The 25,984-nt window shown below is 37.2% G+C and overlaps 1 protein-coding gene across 1 annotated transcript in view; it reads right to left on the bottom strand.

The window, feature by feature from the left end:
• st8sia2.L (ST8 alpha-N-acetyl-neuraminide alpha-2,8-sialyltransferase 2 L homeolog) overlaps positions 1 to 25,984 on the bottom strand; it is a 99,165-nt gene that overhangs the window by 12,734 nt on the left and 60,447 nt on the right. Inside the window, exons 3-5 of the mRNA XM_041586867.1 lie at positions 22,437 to 22,565; positions 16,035 to 16,292; positions 8,720 to 9,013 (exon numbers count right to left, since the gene is read on the bottom strand). Coding sequence (XP_041442801.1) covers positions 8,720 to 9,013; positions 16,035 to 16,292; positions 22,437 to 22,565 — 681 coding nt within the window. The remainder of the gene's footprint in view (positions 1 to 8,719; positions 9,014 to 16,034; positions 16,293 to 22,436; positions 22,566 to 25,984) is intronic.

Below are 25,984 nucleotides of genomic sequence, written 5' to 3'. Positions count from 1 at the left end.
GAGACCATATAGCACAGCCATTCTATTAGTAGAAGAGTTGACAAAATTCCATGTGTTGTTTATCTTCATGTACTCTGTATATTCAATTTTAGTACTGGTGTTTGAGTGCTAGACAATACACACTGTCACATCTATCCATACTGGCAAATAATATGTACCCATATATGCTAACAGTTCCATACTGGCATTTATTTACAGGTTTCAGGATCCAATTTCCATACTAGACATGGAACACACATATATGCCAATATTTCCTTACTGACATGTATGACTGGGGAAATAAGAGACTTATTATGTGCATTGTGTAAGAGTAAGTGCATAGTATGTGTACCTTTGATCTCTAGTTTGAGTCAAACATAATAGGGGTCATTTACAAGCTGGAAAGCAGGAAGAGCAAAAAACATAGGCAATCTGCAATTTTTCTTTCATTTGAACCACGCCTTCCAGCATCAGTGAATTACTGCAGGTCATTGTGCTTTGGTTTAGAGCACATAAACCTGTGGCCACCCCACCATAAGGGTATATTTATCAAAAAGTGAAGTTAGAGATCACCACAGTCTGCTACAGTGAAGTTCCGCCACTCTCCATTCATTTATATGGGATTTTTAAAAGAGTATTTATATTGTATTGGATTGTCCCAAATATTTATCCATATCTAGTACAAACCGAGTATTTATAAATGGATGAAAGTTCACTCTTTGATAAATACGCCTTTAAAAATCCCATAGAAATGAATGGAGAGAGGCGGTATTTCACTGTAGCAGACTGTGGTGATCTCTAACTGAACTTTTTGATAAATATACCAAGGGACGCTCCACCAATGAGGCAAGTTGAGCAACTCACTTCAGGCTGCTGTGCCCCACTAGGTACCAAGGGTGGCAAAAACGCTGCTCCTGAGCCTGTTTTTCAAACTGGAAATTTGGCTCTTCTAGCGCAGAGAGAGCAATTATGCTCTCTGCGCTAGCGTCCTGGCCCCCTCCGCAGCCCTCATGGACCCCCCAGGACGGTGAGTGCGGAGGAGGGGCCAGGAACACCCCTGAATATACCCCATAGAGTGTTCGGAAGTGCACCTATTTGTGAGTGTGTGTATGTAAGTTCAATGGCATAACTATAGAGGAAGTCGTCAGTTACCTCTATAGTACTAGAAATACCCCCTCCACACTGCTCTCCAGAAAGCGTAGCAGCAGCACAAGTTGGCAGGGAGATGGGTTAGTTAGTGAGCAACACGAGTCTGCTCTCTGCAGACTTTTTAGGGCAGATTTACTCAAGGGCGAAAAGTCGCCAGTGACCGAAAAGTCACCAGTGACTGCTTCACACCCATTGCCACACTTCACTCGCAACGCCTGGGCGGCGGTCGCTGGCGAGTTTTCAATGACGTTACTTCGGCAATGCAAGCAACTCAAAGCGAAGATGCGCTAGCGTTCATTTCTGCCTAGCACAAATTCGCAAATTTGAGGTCTTGTGCTCAGGCTAATCTGCATACGGTGGGAAATGTAAAGTTGAATGAACATATATGTTGCAGAAAATACATTAACTTACACAAGTCCAGGGAAAATAGAGTAGTTATAATGCCCTACACATGAGCCACTGTATAGTTTATGTTCCATATGTTAGAAAATGTATGGGGGAACATGGTTACCCACAAAAATTTTTAAGGACTTTTGCAGGCTATCACCCTGAAAAAAGGAAAAGACGCCAGCTTTATGATGTAAGTAACAGAAGATTGAGGAAGATCTATACACTCCAGTGCACTTCGCCTGGTCTGAGCTGGAGAAGGCAAGTCTGGCGAAAGAGGTAATGTTCAGTAAAATCCGCATCTTAGTGAATTTGCGGAGTAACGTCCATTCGCTAGAGCGAATTGTTGCCTGGCGATAGAGTGCCTGTTTAAGAGCTCAGGTCCTAGCCTCCAAGTATAAAAACGTGTGAGAATATATTTTGTTACATTTTTTGTGTGAGATTGTAATGTGATTAGTGTTGTGAGAGTGCTGGTGCCAGTCAGAGTGAGGGAGTGCCTGTTTGAGCAGTATGGATTTCTATGCTTGGAAATCTCTCATACCATTCCATAAGTGCTAGGGGTGATGGGCAATTTGCGTGAATGCTCAGTGCCAGTCTTAAACAGAGTTTGCATTGAGCAGCAGATATATACTTCCTATCCATCTATAGTGTCACATGCTAAACACCCACCATGACACCTTCACACTCACACTATAGAAAGATAACCATTGATATTGTCATGGACCTTCAGATAACACATTTAATTCACAATAATTTTAGGACAGTGGCATTAATTCTCAAGTATCTACAGCCAGGAAACGTGAATTCACCCATTACCAAACCTAAGTAGAGGTAATGTTTCCAGGTGCAGGCACAGTGTGCAGAAGGGCAGGAGCAGAGGAATGGACCTGAACTGTGTGGTCCTAGCCTTAAAGGAAAAGTAAAGCCTAAATAAAGAAGTACCTGTAGGCTAGAAATGTTGTACATTATGTTTTGAGCTTCTGTACCAACCCAAGCCAACCACAACCCTTTAGCAGTAAAGATCTGCATGCAGTATATAGTCATGCCTCTTTTGACAGCTCAATCTGCACTCCCGTGTTTATACTGGAAAAACCAGACTTTCTCTGCACTGAACAGCCAGAAAAAGAAACAAAGTTTCTAACTTAATTGGCTTTTGGCAGAGAGTCCAGAACAGCCTCCAGGGATCAAATAAGATACGTTGTAGCAATTTTGAGATAAGCAAATAAGTAATTGTAACAATATAAGATAAGACAATATACGATAACAGGGCTCTTGGGAAAAGTTAAGACTCACGGCTTAAAGGGGAATTCACCTTCATTAGCAAAACTGTAATAACTGAGATTTGTTCAAACTTTAATAACCTGCCAAATTTTGTAAAATCAACATGGGGGTGTGGCCACGCTACACGCGGCTAATTTTTTTGTCCCTCTTTTTATTATCGAGTATGTATATTAAGGAGTGAGAATTCAGACAGCTGCTGAGCAGCACTGAGCACCATAACTCCATAGAACAAAATGGTGTTTGACACTTCAAAGCAGCGGAATGCATTCTGATGAATCAGCTTTAGTAAAAGTGTTAATTGGCTACATCAGTAAAGTTTTGATAAATAGGGGAGAACACTGAATTCCTGGGAACCCCTCAGGATTCCCCTACTTTATTTGTTAAATGTGCCCCTAAGTTTCTTCCACCTGAAGTCTTTTTAGTAACGATGGGCTTTAGCTTTTTGCAAAAAATAATCTTTCAGCGGCTAAATGAGTGTTTAGGCTGCTTATTATTTTTTGTAGGATTATTACTTGTACACAAGCAAGGGAAATGATTTGCTATCTGAGAACATCTGGATCCTTTCCAGTTTTATAACATACTTTGATTTGTTGTGTAGATCATGAGAACACTTTCCTAAATGCTCTGAGCAAAAATGCATTCCGTTTAAATGATTAGGCAATTGTAAGGGAAATAAATGCAACTAATAAATGAGGAAATGGAAGGAAGGGAGGTTTCCTTGGGCTGAAGCTTAAATTCTATTTATGATTTGGAATTCCTCAGGGGGAGGGTCTTATCAAATTGGATATGCACCATTTATCTCTTATAATTTAATATCTTAAAATTGTCTGTCAACATATTTCGATTCTTGATAACACTGTTACCATTACTGTTATTCTTATTGGCAAACGATATTATATTCACCGATAAACTCCAGAGGTTTAGAGTTGCTTCACTTCATGCTCAGGTATTAGAAAGGGTTAAGGAAGGGAAAGGCAAGAGTTTAACCCTCTTATACCTGACAAATGGTTTGCCCAATTATGCAGAAATAGATTTGTTTTGAGAACTGGAATACAAAACAAGCAATACTTGTAACAAGTTCTTTTTCTGAAAAATTTCAACAGAAAACAAGTATTTTGCAAACCCTGGAAATAATTTAGCGACCATTTACCAATAATAAACAAAAAGATTGCATGTTTTATAGTTTGTGCCTGTTTACAGTGTATTTGATAACATTTCTTACTGAAAAATGTATTTCTGTGCCAAATAATGCACCATCATCAAGCAGGTTTTAAAATGTTATAGGCAATTAAAATTTGCAGAGAAATAACTAACAGAATACTGCATTGTGAAATGCTCATTTTTGTTCTTATCTAAGGTTTTTTTTCCATTTACAACTTTACTTACATTTCTGCAAATGAGTCAGAATATAATTCAGGAAGACTAGTCTCTAAAATAGATTAGAACGCCGGGTTAAAAGAAGCAGACATCCACAGTTGCGCCAGCATTCAATTATGTATCAGTGCAAGGGGGGAGGGGTGTCCGCCACATTTAAAGCAATTATCCTATATACAAAAGAGGACTTATCCCCCTATCCCGTTGCACTGTAGAAATTTAGACACAATGTATTACAGTAAAAAGCAATATTTATTAATAACCATGCTAGTGAAACAAATTAAAACATATTTAAAAACCAACAGCGCTGCTGGAAACAAAAAACGGGGAATACCCTGATGTTAATTAGTGATCACTATTTTCCATACTGGTTGAAAAACCTTGCGTAAGTAAAAAATGTGGTTGGAGCAGTGTAGATGGTTTAGTAAAACGTATTAAATGTGAACTCCCGGCAAAGACCACATTAAGGGCATATGTGCCAAAATGTCCCTTCTTCTCTGTATAAGAACTATATCCCAAGCAGGGTAGGGGCTGGCTCCCCTTGCAAGTCCCTCAGCGGAAGCCCCTTGAGCCGAGGTTAAATGCAGGGTAAGTAAGGAGTTAGCTGTAGCAAAGAGATCAATCTCTTGACAAAGCCACTTTCGTGGCGAAACAGCTGTCGAGCAGTTCGGCGCTGCTGGGCTCAAAGCGGTGTTTTTCCCTTGCGGATTGGATGCAGTTTTTATCCCGGGGATGATCTGACGGATATTTGTGAGCGTCCCACACCACGGACGATATCCACACAAGGGCAAGTATAGGAAACCTTTTGCTGGCATACTGAACTGGGGTTCTGCATATATAGCCTTTAGGCTACTACACTGGATCCAGCGTTTGCTACAGCTAACTCCTTACTTACCCTGCATTTAACCTCGGCTCAAGGGGCTTCCGCTGAGGGACTTGCAAGGGGAGCCAGCCCCTACCCTGCTTGGGATATAGTTCTTATACAGAGAAGAAGGGACATTTTGGCACATATGCCCTTAATGTGGTCTTTGCCGGGAGTTCACATTTAATACGTTTTACTAAACCATCTACACTGCTCCAACCACATTTTTTACTTACGCAAGGTTTTTCAACCAGTATGGAAAATAGTGATCACTAATTAACATCAGGGTATTCCCCGTTTTTTGTTTCCAGCAGCGCTGTTGGTTTTTAAATATGTTTTAATTTGTTTCACTAGCATGGTTATTAATAAATATTGCTTTTTACTGTAATACATTGTGTCTAAATTTCTACAGTGCAACGGGATAGGGGGATAAGTCCTCTTTTGTATATAGGATAAGTCTCTAAAATAGAGCATAGTGATATGGTGGATTGCTGCTAATAATGGATGAGCATATGATAGATAGTTAGGGGCAGATTTATTAAGGGTCGAAGTGAATTAGAGGGAATTTTAGAAGTTAAAAAATTTGAAATTCAAAGTAATTTTTTGGATACTTCGACCATTAAATAGGATAATACGACTTCGAATTTACTTTGAATTAGATTTGAAGTAAAATAGTTCGAATATTCGAACATTCGATAATTGAAGTACTGTCTCTTTAAAAAAACTTCGACTTCAATAGTTCGCCAAATTAAACCAGCCGAATTGCTATGTTAGCCTATGCGGACTTTTTCCAAGTCTTTACACATCGAATAAAAATAGTTCAATCGATCGCTGAAATTGCTGAAATCCTTCGAATCGTTCGATTAGAAGGACGATTATTATTCGATCGCAGGATTGCCAAATTTGCTGAAAAACCTTCGAATTCTAAGTATTTAAATTCGATGGTCGAATTTCAAAGTATTTCCCACTTCGAAATTCGACCCTTGATAAATCTGCCCCTAAATGTGTTATTTTAATGCAATGAAACACCACCAAGGGTTGTATTCGTGGGAGTGATATTGGACTATTAATAAAAGGGAGAAATCATTTTTTGGTAAAAATCTGTGTGCAGAAGGCTGACAGAAACATGGCATGGCATTGTCTATACAGATGTTTTGATTAACAAAACAAAAGAAAACATGTCTATAATAAAATTCAGAGTTTATAAAATTCTATTTTCTTGTGAAAGTGCTAAAGAAATGTACTTCACCTTTTTAAGGAATGAGAAGTGAGAATTTTGTCACACCGTAGTTCACTTTAGAGTAATAACATTTATATAATCTCTAAGGGGCAAATTCACTAAGCGCTGAAGCGCCGAACACTAGCGTTACTTCGCTAGCGTTTGGCATTTTCGTTACTGTGCAAATTCACTAACGAACGCCGGCGTAGATTCGCTAGTGTTACTTCGCACCCTTACGGCTGGCGAATTTTCGCTACGGACGTAACTATGCAAATTCACTAACGCGCGCAGTGTACTGAACGCTACCTTTTACGCTAGACTTCCTTCGCCACCTCAGACCTGGCGAAGCGCAATAGAGTAGATAGGGATTGCTTCAAAAAAAGTTAAAATTTTGTCTAAGTCCCAAAAAACGCTGGCGTGTTTTCTACATTATGGGTGATAGGCTGAAAAAGATCGAAAAATTTTTTGGGGCTCCCCTCCTTCCCCCCTACATTTCCTGACTCATGGCAACTTACCTAGACAGTGGGCACATGTTTAGGGCAAAATACAATTTTTATTTGATGTTTTGAAGGTTTCCCAGGCATTTGTAGTGATTCTACATATTCCTCCATTGAAATTTGAATTTGATGCCGTATGCAAATTAACCATCGCTAGCGTAGCTTCTCTTAGCGAATCAACGCTAGCGCAACTTGGCAACCTTACGCTACCCCTGAGCGCAACTTCAGATTTTAGTGAATTTGCGAAGCGCTGGCGAAACTACGCCTGGTGAAGTGTGGCGAAGTGCGGCAAAGTTACGCTTGGCGCAACTACGAATCTTAGTGAATTTGCCCCTTAGTCTCCATACATAGGTTTCCAAAGGACTATTTATTATGGAATAACATTTGAATTTTATGACCTTTTTGTTCACTAGAAATAGACATTAAAAGAAAAATACGGAAAAATTCCAGTATTCCGCAACATTTACATTATTCTACTGACTGATAAATATAAATTCGGGGCCTGAACTCATCATTCTCACCTGCATTCTCTGCTGCTATTTACATATTGTAACTAATCAAGGACCAAACTTTACCAGAAACCAGTGCTCTAGGGAACCTTCAAATCTGTCACCAACAGGATGTTGGAGGGACAAATAATATATATTTGTAAGTGTGAGGCACCATATAAAGGAGGTGAACAGCTATGCATAATCAGGACCTTAGGGACAACACTGGGGAGTTGAAAAGCCAGTAATAAAAATGTGCAAAAGAATCAGCAGGACCAAGGAGCTACAACAAATTCTGTTCTCATCATTCTGAAGAGATCATAAATTGTACTTGTGAAATCAGCTAGGTGCTATGTGGCCTCATGCTCCTCAATAAAATAACAGTACTGCCAGATGTAGCTTCTAGAAATCCTGTTGAACTGCAGCGCTGATCAAATCCTAATCCAACACCCAAGTTCAGACCAAAGACTAACAGTGGAAAAAGTTGAAAAAAAAATCATATTGTAAAATATTGATCATGAGAGATCTCAGGAGATATGTAAATACAGGGCACAATGTGAAAACTGCCAATTTACTGCAGATGCATAGTGCCATAAACATCAGAATGCATTGCTGTCCAACATTAAAAACTGGGGGTTGAATCAGTGGCCTAATCTTAATTTATGTCATGTAGTCTTTCCAGTCTAATGAATGATATTGGTGACTCTGAGCAATATGCTCCTCTCCTGAAGAGATCAACAAAGTCTCTTCTTGTATAATTTCCAGTAGGTTAGCTTCTTGCAGTTATAGTCCTTTCATTTGGATATTTGCTCCTTCCTCTAGCTGTAAATATCCATACAATATCCATACAAGGGAAACCCGTTATCCCAAAAGTTCCAAATTACGGAAAGGCCATATCCCATTGCCTCCTTTTTATCCAAATAATCCAAATTTTAAAACATTATTTCCTTTTTTTCTGTAATAATAACAACTTACTTTGTTCTTGATCCCAACTAAGATATAATGAATCCTTATTGGAAGCAAAACCAGCCTATTGGGTTTATTTAATGTTTACATAATTTTCTAGGAGAAGATCCAAATTACAGAAAGATCCATTATCTGGAAAGCCCCATGTCCCGAACATTCTGCATAATAGGTCCTATACCTGTATATAATTCTGAACTCTGTCACTATTGTGTACTGCAAGGGCTTAGCGTTTGGCACTGTCTGCAGCTCCTAATTTATTATTAGATAATAGAAACAACTCTGGCTTGAAATATTTTCCTCTTCTGAATGTTTCATCATCTCCTGGACAGCTTTTAATGCACTGGGATAGTGAATTTGTACATTTAAATATCCATAATAAATATAAATGCCGAGCAGAAAAAAATACCAGGACTGTCACATTCAAGCCATTTATTCCGAAACACAGTTGTAGACTAAATAAATTACATATTGTAACTAAATACAGACTATAACTGTAAATTGCCTAAGAAGGCCTTACCCTCTAACTGCGTGTAGGAGACGTAGAGAAGGATAGGCCGTGTGCACATTAATATGATGCTTGATGATCAGGTCATTCACCCACTCCACTCTTTCCTCTCCGCCCTTGGCCATAAATGCGGGGATCCACAAGATGCTTTCATTCAAACTTTTCAAACGCTGCAAGAATTTGTCTTTCCATGTATCATTGACCAGGTCCTCAAAGGCACGTTGCACAACCGAAGGGTTCATGGTTACTAGATTGGTCTTCGTGCCAACATCTTTAGCATACTCTTCAACAGGGGCCAAATTACATCTGAAAAAGAACCAATTGTTTTCAACTGCATTGAATAGGAATACCCTATCTGTACCTCTCTAACAAACGTGGACACTAATAAATAAGTTTTTTTTTAACATGATTTATATTTCACTGTGCAAGTACAATGCACAAAAGAAGACCAGAGGGATGATTTCTGCTACTGTAGACATCTACAATTATATATCCTAACTATACATGTAAATGTCTCCAAAATATGGATCATAATACACAATGATAATAATCATAATAATACACAATATGAATCATATGCAAAAATGTCTATATAAGTATTGCTTAGTAATGACCTTGGTCACACAACGTAACCCCTGCTGTAAACAATAAGGATATTAGAAGGGAAGCAATGTTGTGCATTTATATTAGGGATGCACTGAATCCAGGATTTGGTTTGGGATTCGGCCAGGATTCTGCCTTTTTCAGCTTGATTCGGCCGAATCTTTCTGCCCGGCCGAACTGAATCTGAATCCTAATTTGCATATGCAGAGAAACTGCAGGACTTTTTGTCACAAAACAAGGAAGTAAAAAACATTTTCCCCTTCCCACCCATAATTTTCATATGTAAATAAGGATTCGGGTTTGGTTCGGTATTCGGACGAATCTTTCGCTAAGGATTTGGGGGTTCGGCAGAATCCAAGATAGTAGATTCAGCGCATCCCTAATTTATATGGTCACAGAATCTGTGACTTCTAATATTCTTACATATTATAATAGGGAGTCCATACTTTCCTATATCTGTATAATATTATATTTCATAAGGGGCTTTTTAGGAAGTGAAAAATAAGAAACAGGAATTTGCTACAATGATGCTTTCACTGCATACTGTTGCAGTTTATATGCATAGTGTGAACCCATAAATACTGTAAGCTTACACAGTTCTACCTTGCACCTGTTGAATAGGAGGAAACTGAGAATGTATTAACAGCTGGTATCAGCGGGAGAATAATTTAATAGTCCCTTATGATGACAGCTGGGAGCCAATTCTGTTCTTACTTCGGAGAAGCCCATAAAAAAACATTTTTCAGAGAGTTTAATTGTATTGTGTGTGTATCAGGCTCTCTCCTGCTCTTTACTTTCCAAAACAGATACGCCATGTAACGCTTTACTCCACAAAGAGTCCCTTGGCAAGGATGCGTTTTATATTTATTACCGTTTGCCAGCAGGTTGTGAAACACACAGCCTGGCTCAGCGTGCCAGAAAATAATAGATGGTTTCCGATAAATAATCATCATTACAAAAACAATTATCTTTCCAAAATCTGGTTCTGAATGAAAATTTTTGCCAGCACAGCCAAAGCCTTAATTAGCATAATAATGATTTTATCTGTATAAATTGGGTCAAATATTTTGTTGTTTTCATAAAAAAATAAATATAAATGTATAATCTGCCCACTAAACTCTATTTTATATTAACAACTGAAATGTATAGTTAAAAGTTCTGGCTATCTCCCACTTTCACATTTCCTTACATTGTTTGGTATAATACTAAATATATTGGATCCATTATCCAGAAAGCTCTGAATTACAGAGAGGCCATCTCCCATAGACTTAATTTTATCCAAATAATCCAAATTTTTTAAATTATTTCTCTTTAATAACAAAACAGTACCTTGTACTTGATCCAAACAAAAATATAATAATTCTTATTGGAAGCAAAACCAGCCTATTGTGTTTAATCTTTGCTTGATTTTCTAGCAGACTGTGGGGCACATTTACTATTGGTCGAATATCGAGGGTTAATTAACCCTCGATATTCGACCATTGAAGTAAAATCCCTCGACTTCGAATATCGAAGCCGAAGGATTTACCGCATTTAGTTCGAACGATCGAAGGAAAAACCATTGATCTAACTATCTATCTAATGGTCGAATAGTCGAACAATTTTTGGTTTGAATCGTTCGATTCTAAGTCGGAGTCATAGTTGAAGGTCGAAGTAGCCAATTCGATGGTCGAAGTAGCCAAAAAAAAAAACTTCGAAATTCGAAGTTTTTTCATTCGAATCCTTCACTCGAGCTTAGTAAATGTGCCCCCACAAATATGAAGATCCAAATTATGGAAATGTCTGTTATTTGGAAAACCCCAGATCCTGAGCATTCTGGATAACAGGTCCCATACCTGTAGAAGGATTTAGCACAAATTCTCTGCTTCTGTTTGCATTTGTAAAACTTTTACTACTGTATTATTATTTATATTTTCAAGTACAAAAATGTGTAGCCTTTTCCATGTAAGTATATTATAACAATAATAGTATTTGCGAACTTTTTAACAATTTTATTGTCAGCCAAGATCTGGTATTAAACATTGGTAGACAATATGATTCCCCAGGAGACTAGACTTAAACCTGAGATCTTGAATCTACGACCTGTAGAGGGTAAACAGTTATAAAGTAAATTTTGGGGCAGTTTATTTCATACCCCAACCTGCCCTCTTACAACATTTATCAAAGGTTGAGTTTGTGAAGTTTTTTCTACTCGAATAAACTCAGAACTCGAATGTTTATTTATGAAAAAACTTGAATGTAAAAAACTTGAATGAATGCAATAGGGGGGAAAACTCAAATACTCAAACTTGAATAGCTCAAATTGATAGAGTTTTTGAGTGCAAACCACTGAAAAAAAACCAAATTCATTTTTTGGGGGAAATAACCCCCTATATGTATAGTATAACAAAAGCGCTTCCATATCTGAAAGATGCCATGCACCTCCCACTCAGCGATTAGCATTGAACAGGCTGAAAATGAAATCAGATATTTGGATTGTTGCTATGGGTAAGAACACGGGTGCAATATAGCTCCCCTTTCATATAACAGAAATGTTTCAAGATAAATACATATACTGTATACTTGTCTGGACTCTTAGAAATTCAAACCCTGGCCTGTATGGTTTTCAGAGAGTGTACTATACTGCTGAGCAACTAGAGGCATTAACGGGGGAATGTAATAAAAATCGCTAACTGAAAAACTATTCGCAATGCGAAAAGTTATGCCTTTGTGCGAACAAATTTAGCTTTGTGCGAATTTAATATAGCTTTTGCGAGCCCGGGAACTGTTTAGCGACCACTTCCGACAGCAAAGACCGTTTGCGAATTTTATATTTTGCGCCAATGCGCAGTCAATGTAATAAAACTTATTATTGAAAAAGTCGTTATGTTTGCTCCAAAAGATTACACCTTCAAGCACTTCTTATGTGTGCGCAATTAAAATTCGCAATGCGCAATTAAAATTCGCAATGCAATAACAGTTTAAGGAACAATATTACATTGCGAGATGTGGATTTTTAGTCTTATTGGTGCGAATTGTTTTGCTCTTTGTGACTTTTATTACATTCCCCTGTTAGAGTTCAAACTTTAAGGCTGTCCATATAGACAGTTGTTTTCTCTGCTTCTCTCTTTTGTCTCCACCTTCATTCTCATTAAGGCCAGGTGTCTACAATCTGGTCATTATGGGCCTATATAAGCAAGTCCCTTTCTGGCTCTGCCTCCCTTTGCTGGATCATTGATATCACTTTGGTGACCTTGGTCCATGCTTATTTTTGTTTTGACTCCAGACTAAGTTCCTTCTCTGCCTGAATACTCGTACTTGTTCATTTCCCGGCTCTGACTTCTGCCTTTTCCACGGACTTATGCTTGATTGCTGCCTGTCTCGACCACCTCCTGCTTCATGGATCCGCTCTTGATTGTCCCTTACCAGATCCTCGCCTACTGAAGGACTTTGTGTTATTTTGCCTTTTGATTTCAAATCACTGGTCAGTATTGACTTGACTTTATTTTTATATTTTGCTATTGCATTAAATCTTATTTACTTACTTTTTAACTTGGTTACACAGCACATAGGATCCAACCTACCAACCTCACATGGGGGGGGGGTAGTTTCTGACAATAATATACTATTCCTGTTGCCTGTTTTCCCTAGTAAAGCTTTTGGTTGTAGATATTACCTCTCCCATAATAATATTTTTCAGCAGTGACCTTGCACTGGGAGCTGACAGATCTGGACACACTCCTCCAGTGCTAATTTGGTAACTATTGTTGGTGGCATCATCACGTGAATATACAGGCATTATGCTTTTAACTTTATTCTTTTATTTATATCATTAAAGAAAGCTGTGTATTAGATGTTCTTCCTTATAAACAGTTCAGCACTTTATCTAGGTATGTTAGAGGGTGGTGCAAGATTCTACCACTCTTTCTGGCCAATTTCCTCCTTCAATATAAGAAATTACATTGTTTTTATTAGATAAGTCATTTATTCACTCAACATTCACTTCATTTTGTTAAGGGTGCAGATAACTGTTGGTTGGAATATTGGTAGCAATATTACATAAATACTGGAATTGCAACATTCCAACAAATTTACCAGAAAAGTAAACATTTTTTTTTTTAATATGATTATTCCAAATCCATTATTACTTCCTTCTCTATCTCATATATGTTTATTGTGACTGTATAATAGATGCTACAATGACTATCACTTTACCTATACTGTATGAAAGTGCAATACTGTATAAATGATATCTTATGAGCAACTTACTGAGTGTCAAACAAAACTTTACAAGAATCTTATTAACAGTATAACATCTGCCCTAACCTCACTTTAAATCAAGCTCTGTCTCTGACAAATCTACTGTCTCATTTCTGGCTGACTGAAGGCTTCTTACTACAATGTGGAATTGTAATCTTTCTAGAAATGCTACGGCTAAAATCCTACATCTTTGGAGCAAAATCTGTTTTAGTGCTGCAATGACAGCAGTTAGAGCCAGCTGCCTCTTCAAGTTGCTAAGGGTAAGACATGAGATTGGCAGTTTGTGCAACTATGCCAGCGCTGAAAGACTAAAGCCTAGCAACAAATGACATTCAGAGATGCAGCCTCCAAATAACGATACTTGTGATGGCTTGAGGGTGTTTTAACAGCAGGATGGTTACACACTGGGGAGGCAGGTTCAGGCTTGTTAATTATGTTTCAAAACTGTATCTTATATATTCTAACAAATAATGTGTCACAAGTCACCTTGGAGCTCAGAGCCCTACCTACAAGCACGCAGCTGGAGCCTTGTGTCTTTATATTGTCATTGGAAAACCTGATTATTTTCTAATACATGTATAATTTACAGGAGATAATAAACCGCACATCAGTTTTTTTCATACATACAAGCTGAACATTTCTATACATTGACATGCATGTACATGGGTGACAAAAATGATTTGTTACCTTATTAACTCCTTAGAGGCACCAAATGAAATATGCTAACATATAGGGGGTTATTTTTTAAAGGAGAAGGAAAGTCATTTTCCACTTGGGGGTGCCAAATGTTAGGCACCCCCAAGTGATTGTATTTTATCTGACACCCTGGGTCAGTGATCCTATCCGCTAAAAACTGTAGCTGCACATGAGCAGTAGAAGAAGCAGGAAGAGGATTGGATTGCTCCATGGTGCTCGCTGGAAGAACCCCGGTCAGTTCAGTTTTTCTTATGATAGGAGCACCGGCCGGGGTGTCCGTTAACTAAATACAATCACTCGGGGGTGCCTAACTTTTGGCACCAATGAGTGGAAAATTACTTACCTTCTCATTTAAGCTCTGAATGTTAAAAATCACGAAAACTTTGAGTTTTTTCCATTAGAAAACTCTAATTTTTAGAGGAAAAAAAAATCTAGAATTTTTCGAGATTTATTATACCCAAATGCTGCAAAAAGCCCACATCCGAAAATCCGCCATCTATATAAGTCAATGGGAGAGGGACCTATTTCAACTTTAAAGGAGAAGGAACCCTTTAAAGTACAACTAGCATCATCTAAAAATGTCATGTTTTATATACTGAACTTATTGCACTAGCCTAAAATTTCAGCTTGTCAATAGCAGCAATGATCCAGGACTTCAAACTTGTCACAGGGGGTCACCATCTTGGAAAGTGTCTGTGACACTTACATGCTCAGTGGGCTCTGAGCAGCTGTTGAGAAGCTAAGCTTAGGGGTTGTCACAAATTATCCAGCAGAAAATAAGGTTGGCCTGTTATACAAGCTGATGCTACAGGGCTGATTATTAAATTCTGAGGCTAGTTGCACTGATTTCTGATCTGCCATATAGTAATTATCTGTATTAATTACTAATCAGCTTTATACTGTGACATTTATATTCTATGTGTATTGTATATTTTGAGTCAGTCCCTAAGCTCAGTTAGTGACAGCAGCACAGAGCATGTGTAGTGAATCAGCAGAAAAGAAGATGGGGAGCTACTGGGGCATCTTTAGAGACACAGATCTTTACTGCTAAAGGACTGTGGTTGCCTTGGACTGGTACAGAAGACCAAAACATAATTTACAACATTTGTAGCTTACTTCTTTAGTTTTACTTTCCTTGTCCCTTAAGTTTTCCTGGTCTGTGCTGGGTTTAGCCCAAAAATCTGACTTTTTCTGGGTTTTCGGGCAAAAACTCAGAAAAATCTAGCGAGATTTATCGAATTCTTCCACGATCAGATTAAATCTAGTTTTTTTTTATTAACAAGTAAGATAAAATCAGGCATGGAAGTTTGCTTGTGTTTTTTATAAATAAAATATTAGATAAATTTGGATTTTAGTAAATAACCCCCATAGTGTTTTTTAACCACTGTCATCAGTAAATGGCCCATAAAAGTCATAGATGGAGCTTAATTTAAATTTGGGATAAACTGCCTTAAACATGACACCTTGAACGAGTGCTGAATGTATTACAAATGAGCAGTGCTCGTGCCCTAATGGATTATACCAGAAGCACAGAAGGATGTGGGTAGCAAGTGCCACACAGAGAAAGATGGACTAAGGTCTACCAAGCTGCTGATTGCTCGTCCACAAGATTTAGATTGGCTAGCATGCTACTATACAAAATCAGGAAAATTATTCAGGAAATTATTCAGTGGAAGAATAATGAAAAGAGTAAAAAAGGGACATTTCTTCTATTTTAATAATGTTATAATGAATTTACTGAACCTAGGGGTGCAAGTGCTAGAGTCCACGAAGCAGACTACAGTGTTACCTTATCACAAAATCATGCGAGTCAATCTCTTTCCCACAGCCGCTGTTGAGAAGAATTCCAGAGTTTCCAACGATGGCACACGTCTTAAAGTGTTTATTCTTCAAAGGAGAAGTTCTTGGTAAAAGTTCGTACAGGTTTTTTGATATATTCATAGTGCTGTCTCGATCGAATACATAATGAATGATGTCACCTGGCTTCAGGGTCCCCTTCAAAACCGAAATGTCCCTTTCTGCATCTAAAAAGTGCAGTATTTGTTTTCTGAAACAACACAAATGGTAGGATTTATAGATGATTGATACATAAAAATCTTTCATGGTTATGTAATAAAAAGCACTACGTTTGCCCAGGAGAAGTAACCCATAGCAGCCAATCAGCTGGAAACATTTACTGGTCACCTGTTTAAAAGCAAACATCTTATTGGTTGCTACCTATATAAATGCTCTATAAAACCATTTCTGTATTTACATGATATGATATATATATATGATGCTATAGGAAACATCTGTCATCTACCTCTACATCTACATATTTTTGTTGCAATGGCGGCTTTTACTTTCTCCAGCCAAACAAGCCTAAAACAAGTTTTACAGGGTCCAAAGAGATATTTTTTTTTCCCTGGACATTACTGGTACGGTACATTGAAAAAGGTAATGGCTGCACAGCAATGAAGTTAAAGCATTGCATAAAGTCATCTGATTGCAATTAGAAATATTCAGCTTCACTGTAAGATTCAAAGCAAATAAATGGAAAAGCCCAGGAGATAATTTGCAAGTATTTACAGCAAATTGGATTCTTCTGTGTTTGGTGTTTAATGTATAATCTGGTTGCTGTTGTCCTCCCCAACAGAAACCTTAATACATAGGGACTAACAAGGTAGGTTATTGATTCGCTTATTCCAATTTTAGAGGTTCGCTGGAAACACAGGGTACGTTTTCATTCCAGCTATAAGCAGCATAGCGTGTAATGTAGAGATATTTTTAGAAGAGCCCTGGTGACATTGTATTTAGATTTATAATGTTTAATGCCTATAGTTTTATATTCTAATAACAATGGTGTGGAACTTTACAGCCAACATAGATTTTAAACATCATATTTGTTGTGATTCATGTGTGTTGGATTAGATCTCTATACTATATATTGGGTGAGTATAGGCATGGGACAGGCACCGCACATGCACACACATGTACTAACACAATAAAAACACAAGACAAATGTTGTTTTGGTGGGGAAAAGGCTGCAGCTGATTTTATTATCAACCAGTTCATAAAACCAGAATTCTTCAAGTCTCATAACAACTCCAAAAACAATGACCTTACCATTTGATATAAACATATATCTATATATACCTGCTCTGCTGTTTTAACAAACCAGTCAGGAGCTGAGCCTTCACCTTAAAGAAACAGTTCAGTATAAAAATAAAAACTGTGTAAATAGATAGGCTGTGCAAAATAAAAAATGTTTCTAATATAGTTAGTTAGTTAGCCAAAAATGTAATGTATAAAGGCTGGAGTGACTGGATGTCTAACATAACAGAATAGAACACAACTTCCTGCTTTTCAGCTCTCTAACTCTGAGTTAGTCAGCGACTTTAAGGGAGGCCACATGGGACATAACTGTTCAGTGAGTTTGCAATTGATCCTCAGCATTCAGCTCAGATTCAAAAGCAACAGTTATGATCCATATATGGCTATTATGTTAGAAATTCAGTCACAACAGCTTTTATACATTACATTTTTGGTTAACTAACTGTATTAGAAACATTTTTTATTTTGCACAGCCAATCTATGCATTTACCCAGTTTTTATTTTTATACTGAAAAATTCCTTTAAGCACTGCTGTTGCTTTGTCATCTGACTGAAAGGATATCTGTGTCCCCCCAATTTCATTACTTAGCAATATGACTCTGCAAAAGCCAATGTGTATATCAGCAAAACTCATAACTGTGATATACATATTAATCTGCTTTTAAGCCACACTCAATTCTGTAATGACGCTGGTCTCTCACAGGAGGCTGACCCTCTGGGCTGAGGCAGGGCACTTATTGTACTGACCCACCCAGGGACCTGAGTCCTGAAAGAGTGTCTTGTTGATAAGCTGGCAACAACAGCAGTTTAGAAAGTCTAGGAAGATATGTGACCATTAATGAGCTTGAACCAGCAAACAATCAGATGCAACATCAAATCTTGGGCAGTTGCAGATTTAGCAAGCTACCAGAATGTGTTTAATATGCATCAACATTTCCAAAAAGTTGAAGGCATGAGTGAATTTTTTTGCCTGATACAGATTTGTGGTACAAGAATCTGCACTAGAATTTTGTATTTTGTTTTCACTGAAACAGTTGTGTTTTTTTATGCAGGAAAATGGCTATTCTTGATTAAAAAAAAATGCCCATTGACTACAATGCATTTGATGCTATAAAAACACAGTGAAAAGATGTCCCTTGACGCCAATGCATTTGGTGTAATTTCACTCATTTTTGCTCAGGTTAGCAGTATGGGGATTATGTAATAAAAGACACTACTTTTGCTGTCACTTTGTTTAAAAACAACTTTTTTGATTGCTATGATTTACCAAAGTTTTTGGAGTATTCTGAGTTTTTGGGCAAAAAGAATATGAAATTTGAGTTTTCAGGTGAAAAATCCGAAAAAATCACGAAAATTAGCGGAAAAATAGTGAAAATCTGATTTTTTTCCTGCAAAGCAAATTTTTCGGGAAAATTTAATAATAAATAAGAGTAAAAAAAAACAAGCAGATTTGATCGGAGTTTGCAGCAGAACACATTGAGATAAAATTGGACTTCGATAAATAACCCCCTTAGTGCCTTTTATTACATATAGAGATGGCTTTTATTTTGGTCAGGCTGTCTTATAGGAAAATCCATTTCACACTACCTATAAAATATCTGTAAATGGTCCACAAGTTAAAAGACACAAGACACAATTCTCCTTGTATTGTGTAATTATTTTAGCTGATATAAATTTTAAAAGCTAATGTATGGTATTCACTGTAAACACACAGCCTAGGTTTGACTTGTAGACAAATGGAGAAAGAAGTGTAGATCTCAACCTAAACTTTTCAGTGTCCTAGCCCGTTGTATCACTCACATACTATGGGCATCTTCACCCTCTTTTAAGAGAAATACATATTACTACTGAATCTGGGAGGTTATGTCATATGATTTCACATTTTTTAAAAATTCAAAAATATGCAATTCATTATGCAAAGAAATAGCAGAGACCTATGCCACCACACATGAATGATTTGATTGAAAATCACATTTTTTTAATGTCTCAGTCAATGGTTTCACTGTCAAATACTATGAAGATTTTGAATATGTTATGAGGCTTTATTATTTAAATAAAAATTCTTTATAATAATGAATACAAATATTCCTTTTTCAGTTCAAAAGTAACATAAAGCTTCTCCTGTACCAAATATAAATATGTATAATATGTTTAGATACCAATGGCATGCCTAACCTAGAGGTCTAACTTGCTATTGGGCACCACTAAAAACAGGCTCGGGTAAACACAGATACAGGTATAGGAATTGTTATCCAGAAACACGTTATCCAGAAAGCTCTGAATTACAGAAATGTCATCTCCCATAGACTCCATTTTATTCAAATAACACAATTTTTAAAAAATTATTTCCTTTTTCTCTGTAATAACAAAACAGAACCTTGTACCTTATCCAAACTAAGATATAATTAATCCTTACTGGAGGCCAAACCAGCCTATTGTGTTTATTTAATGTTTAAATTATTTTCTAGTAGACTTTAGGTATGAAGTTCCAAATTACGGAAAGATCCGTTATCTGGAAAACCCCAGGTCCGGAGCATTCTGGATAATAGGTCCCATACCTGTACAATTAAAGGAGTTACTTCACATTTAAGTTAATTAGTATGTTATAGAATAACTAATTCTAAGCAACTAAGGTCTTCATTATTTCTTTTTTATATTTTTTGAATTATATGCCTTCTTCTTCTGACTCTTTCCAGCTTTCAAATGGGGGTCACTGAGACCATTCAAAAACAAATGCTCTTTAAGGCTACAAATGTATTTTTACTGCTACTTTTTATTATTTGTCTTTCTATTTGGGCCTCTCCTATTGATATTCCAGTCTCTTATTCAAATCAATGCATGGTTGCTAGGGTAATCTGGACCCTAGCAACCAGATTGCTGAAATTGCAAACTGGAGATCTGCAGATTTAAAGGCTTATTAACTCAAAAACCACAAATAATAAAAAAAAGAAAACCATTTGCAAATTGCCTCAGAATATCACTCTCTACATCATACCCAAAATTAAATTAAGTTTTGCTGTTAAGATCTGACACTCCCCCTACATGTGTTATGATTAGAAGAAGAGAGGCTATCTGACAGTCATTAAGTTATTGTAAGGCACATACACACCACATTAGAGCACATACTAATGCCTTTAAAAATCAGTTTATTACGTTGTGCAACTCAGGTCTATATTAGCAAGTAAAACAGCATCAATTACACTGTCACATAGTCAATTTAAAACTGAATAGGTGCAGCTCTTCAATCAGGTAATGCAGCATTAACAAATTGTGCAACCAAATATTGCAACTGTGACAGTTAATAAGCATTTAAAATGCTGCAATTGATTTATTGAGCAACAAAGCATGTCCATTAGATGGTTCATGAATTAAGTTGCAGCAGGTTATTCAATGCAGATTCAGTTCATTAAGCTATTCAGCCATTTAATTAATATATGCAGCAATGTCAATAAACAGTTCATAATTAATTAATCCTTTCAGAGATAAAAGATCATGTAACCTTTAACATATGTACAACAAGACATCTGGAGTACAGCGTGAGTTAATACTATATATGCATCTTAAAATACCATTCATAGTATATGTACTTCTCTGTCATTGTAGTGATAGTAAAGAACAAATGCTGATAGCTGATCTACAACACAACATATATCACTTTTAAAGTTGTATACACTGAAGATGCTTGGTTTGGCCATAATCTATGCAGAGAGGGGGAAGGACAGAGGGAAAAACACCTCAGCAGTCACTGTTTTAAGGCTCCCAAAATACTTGGAGCTGACCCCTTGCTGGCATATCATATACAATTCCAAAATGAATACACAAAAGCAAAATTGTATTTTGAGTGCTCAGAACATGAGGTTTACAGATAAATATCTATGCATAATTGGAAGCATCATGCTTTAAAACTACAAAAAAAAAAAACATTAAACATTAGTAAAAACCAATAGGAAAGGGTTATACTTGACAATGGGAGTAGCGTCTGATGCAATTGGGGCTGATGTGTTAAAATTAACACACCTGAGCTCGCACTTTAATGTAAATCAGACACATATACATACAAGTACAATGCAGGGCTCTGAGGGAACCATGGAATTACTGCCTGGTTGGTGAGATTTGCTCAAATACAATTATGCTTGAAGTTGTAAATGACCCCTGTGTTATTTTGTCATCAACACTGATTTATGATAGCTTGGTTATCATCAAGTATTATATAGAAAAAACCCTATGGGAAATTGCACTCCAAATTGATGACTTTCTAGATGAAGAATTTACAGAAAATTGATCCCACACCAGGGATCACAATAACAATTTTACATGGTGCAATCATAAAATAAAGTTGCTGGTCTGTGCCTAAATGTACTTGCTATATCTAGTCCCTGCTTATTTATTTTTTTCCTCTAACCATCAAACACATTCAAACTTGACATGAATGTAAAATAGGCGATGCACAGAATTTAATTTTCTTGTCATTGCAATTTTATATGAGTTTTTTATTTTTATATTTTATATTTTTTCAGTTGGCTGCTCATTTTAATTTCCATAATGAGAAAATCTTTGGGACCTTAGCTGGGTTTGAGTATCAGAGCAGTAAACTTCCTACACTTGTGGAGTGACTGGGATGTGGATGTAAAGAACTTTCAGATACTTTGAAAAACTGAACATATAACATGTAACACATGACTTGGCTCTGCATTGTTCTGCAAGTTAATAAAGGTAAAGTTGTTGCTACAAAGAACTATATATAGCCAGCGTTCACCCTATTGAAAAGGTAAAAGTCCATCACAAATTTGAAATGTAAAAGTGGCTTTTTAAACTCCAGTATGGTCTTGTGGCCTTTATACAAATATAAGAGCCACACTCAACATGATTTCAATCAATAGGACTTATGCTAAACAATTTCCTACCTATTGCATACTGCCCCTTTAAAATATCCTTTATATTTTATGTTCTTCCCCCAGGGGTGTCTACTGACGGTGGTCTAGAGCAAATGCCCTTTCTGTCCTGTTCTAAAACTGGTCCTGACAATAGAGAGTAGTTGGGTAATCTCCACCATAAAGCAAAACTAGCAATAATACATTTTAGCCTTGCTATCATTTACCTGATTTTCAATGCAAGTGTCTGGTTGTGTCTCCATATATATGGAACTGGTTTGGTTCTGTATTTAATGCTTTCATTACTTCTGCCTGCAGTACTTGAAGTGGACGAGTTATTAAGTATCAGTTCAGCTCTGAAAAAAAACAAACAAAAGAAGAAACACTCAGATTTCAAAACAGAGGTCCTATAATGGGCACATTCATTTCTGGGGTTCCATAAATAATATTTAATTTCTTTTTACTACTGTTTCTAATGACTGAGCTGTCCTGCAAAGTCACAGATAGAAATAATATGTCATTACATTAGAGATATTTATTTTATTTCATAAAGACACCCAGTTCAACTTTTTTTTTAATTAAAGTCCAATTCTGCCATGGTCTAACTGATGAACTTTGGAAAATATATTTTTTTCTTTGCACTGCAAGAAAAAACACAGGTTTAAAAGAAGTACAAGCGAACAATGAGCTGTGTGACAATCAGTTTCTCTCTTGATATGGCCCCTTTGTAAGGCATCAATATATTTTCTTCTGCAGCAAACCAACTGATTAACTTTTATGAACAAATTGACCATGTTTTCAACTTGGTACTCAGTCTTCACTCTTTTGTTTATGACAGTTACATAATGTCTAGCCATGATGACATTTTGTAGGTAAATACTAATTCATTATGAACCATCTGCTGCAGTTATTCCCAATATATTGTACTGTAAAATATGGCTTCAACGCATTTACTGTTTAACAGTGATGTCTCCTTGCATAGCTATAAAACAGTCAAGTAGGAGATGTAACGGTGAGCTCATACCCATATACAATTATATCTGCACAGAGGCCAATGATGTTAGTACCAGTCATTTCAAATGTTACACTTTATAAAGCAAGGCAAATAAAACTGCTTCTGGCTCCATAAAAATAACATTTTCTCTGTCCGAACTGTCTGTCCATTCTGGCACCCTGTTCTTTGACATAAAGGCATAGGTAGGGAGACAGAGGACAAACATTGAACACTTAAATAAGTGTCCAGGCAATTTTTCATGCATTGAAAATTGATCACCAAGTCTATGCCCAAATGTCTCCCAACGGTATGCATTTTTCAAACATGATATGTGACCTACCCATGAATAAATAACACAATGGAGAAAGACAAGGTTATTTTTATAACAACCAGTTGTTCAATGACAACAGATAGGCAGCTTAGTTTATTCTTTAGCATTAAAGGCTATTAACAGACCCTAAAATTTATCCTGGAATGCCCCTGGAGACTGGCTGCATTTGGTTCTAAGGGAGAAAAATTATATAATTGTCAGAACAAACTTTTTTTAACACCACCTGGATCCCATAGCACATTGCACCGAGGTACATAATGTCACACCATTTTTCAATGGGGAAAAAGCAAGATAAAAAAGATAAAAAAGGGACAAGACAAAGCACCGCCTTGAAAAAAATTGCTCCATTTGTACTTCATTGGACCAAAGACAGTCAGTCTTTCATCAAAATAGGAAAAAATTGAGCAAAGCTTGCCATGGGTTTAGAAGCCACCCATAACTTCTCTGGCGATAGTTTTATTTTTCTATATTTTTAGGGGCCCATTCACTAAGTTCGAGTGAAGGAATAGAAGAAAAAAAACTTCGAATTTCGAGGTGTTTTTTTGGCTACTTCGATCTTCGACTACGACTTCGAATCAAAAATTCAATCAATTCGAACTAAAAATCGTTCGACCATTCGACAGTCGAAGTACTGTCTCTTTACGAAAAAACTTCGACCCCCTAGTTCGCCACCTAAAAGCTACCGAAGTCCATGTTAGCCTATGGGGAAGGTCCCCATAGGCTTTCCAAGTTTTTTCTGATCGAAGGATAATCCTTCGATCGATGGATTAAAATCCTTCTGATCGAAGGATAATCCTTCAATCGATGGATTAAAATCCTTCAAATCGAATTGCTTAAAAACTTTCAACCTGTATTCGACCTGTAAAACCTAACTGCCATATTCTCTGCCATCCAATTCATATCTGTCTCTTTACTATGTTGTGTAAAATGTTGTATGCTGGAGTCCTAGCCTTGATTTTTACCAAGAGCTAGCATGTTCACCCAGTGCTTGTATGGGTTTCCTCCAGGTACTCCAGTTTCCCACCACACTCCCAAAAGCATATAGGCAAGGTAGCTGATTCCTGATAAAATGGAACATAATGTGTGTGAATATGGCATTGACTGTAAACTCCACTGAGTGATTGGCGTTGTGTATAATCTTGGTAAATCACTGCTGAATTTGGCAGAGCTATGAAAATAAAGAAATAATTAAAATAATACAGTCCAAAACAGTTATGAACCTTATATTTAAAATAATAAAAAGGTGCAGCTGAGCTTTTTGCTGGTATTAAGACAGCTTTTTTTTTTTTAAATTAGACACATGAGAGTAATATAATTATTATGTATCAGTCTGTGAATAATATTAATAGCACATCTGTCTATAAACGTGAATGAGGAATGTGAAGGGCAAAAGTATCTGAGATCATGTTGCTTATACAAATAGTTTAGGTGCCCGCAAGCATCTGGATAACAGCTGGGGATCATATGCTTCCACATTTAGGCTAAGGCCACACTAGGCGATAGCGCCGCGATTTGACTCGCGGCGACTTTTCGCCGCGACTTTTAAGCCGCAATCGCTGGGGAAACTTTTGCGCTGGTGTCTATGGGGAATCGCGAAAAATCGCCAGCGTAAAAACACACGCGGCGATCTTTTCTCTACTGTCGCTCGAAATTGCCTCGCTAGGCGATTTCGAGCGACAATAGAAAAAAGATCGCCGCGTATGTTTTTACGCTGGATTCCCCATAGACGCCAGCGCAAAAGTTTCCCCAGCGATTGCGGCTTAAAAGTCGCGGCGAAAAGTCGCCGCGAGTCAAATCGCGGCGCTATCGCCTAGTGTGGCCTTAGCCTTAGAATCCGTTGTCTCCTTTTGCAGGAAAGCAAAGACCACACTCTTGTTTTTCCACTGGCATCCTGTCCAGGAACCATTGTTGTTGATGATGACAATAATTTGTGCACACGGTATTAAAACAGTTTTTTTTTTCGACTAGATGGCAAAATTCTTAGAAAGCCAATAAACGTATCACCTTTATACCACTATTGTTGTTTTTATTTCAAAAGGGTTGCCCTGCAACATTTTTACTGGCTAACACGGTACAGCAACTTTACCTACAATTACAATTTTAAGGCTATACTAATACGATCTTATAATTTACAGGATTGTATCCGTATCATTAGTAAAGATGAAGGGGCTGTTATTTTTTAAATACCCCCAGCCCAATGGCACTTACAGGTCTGACACTGCAACATAGTTTGCCTTACTATGGAGTCATGCTGGGCTGGGGGTGGCAAGATACTTTTATAAAATGGAAACAAATTGAAACAGTACACTACAGGGTTCTGTCTTTTACTCCCACACTTCTTCCTGTTACAGTCAGCGCTGCATTATTTCCTGTCAGGTGATCAGTGAGGGAGCACATGAACCACCACAAAATGATGGCTCAATGGAAAAGATGCAATAAGGGTTGGGAGA

Source organism: Xenopus laevis, chromosome 3L (genome assembly GCF_017654675.1).
Source record: "Xenopus laevis strain J_2021 chromosome 3L, Xenopus_laevis_v10.1, whole genome shotgun sequence".
In the NCBI taxonomy this organism is placed as follows: domain Eukaryota; kingdom Metazoa; phylum Chordata; class Amphibia; order Anura; family Pipidae; genus Xenopus; species Xenopus laevis.
The sequence above is the reverse complement of the archived record's forward strand: the minus strand, read 5'-3'. Positions and strand labels throughout refer to the sequence as shown.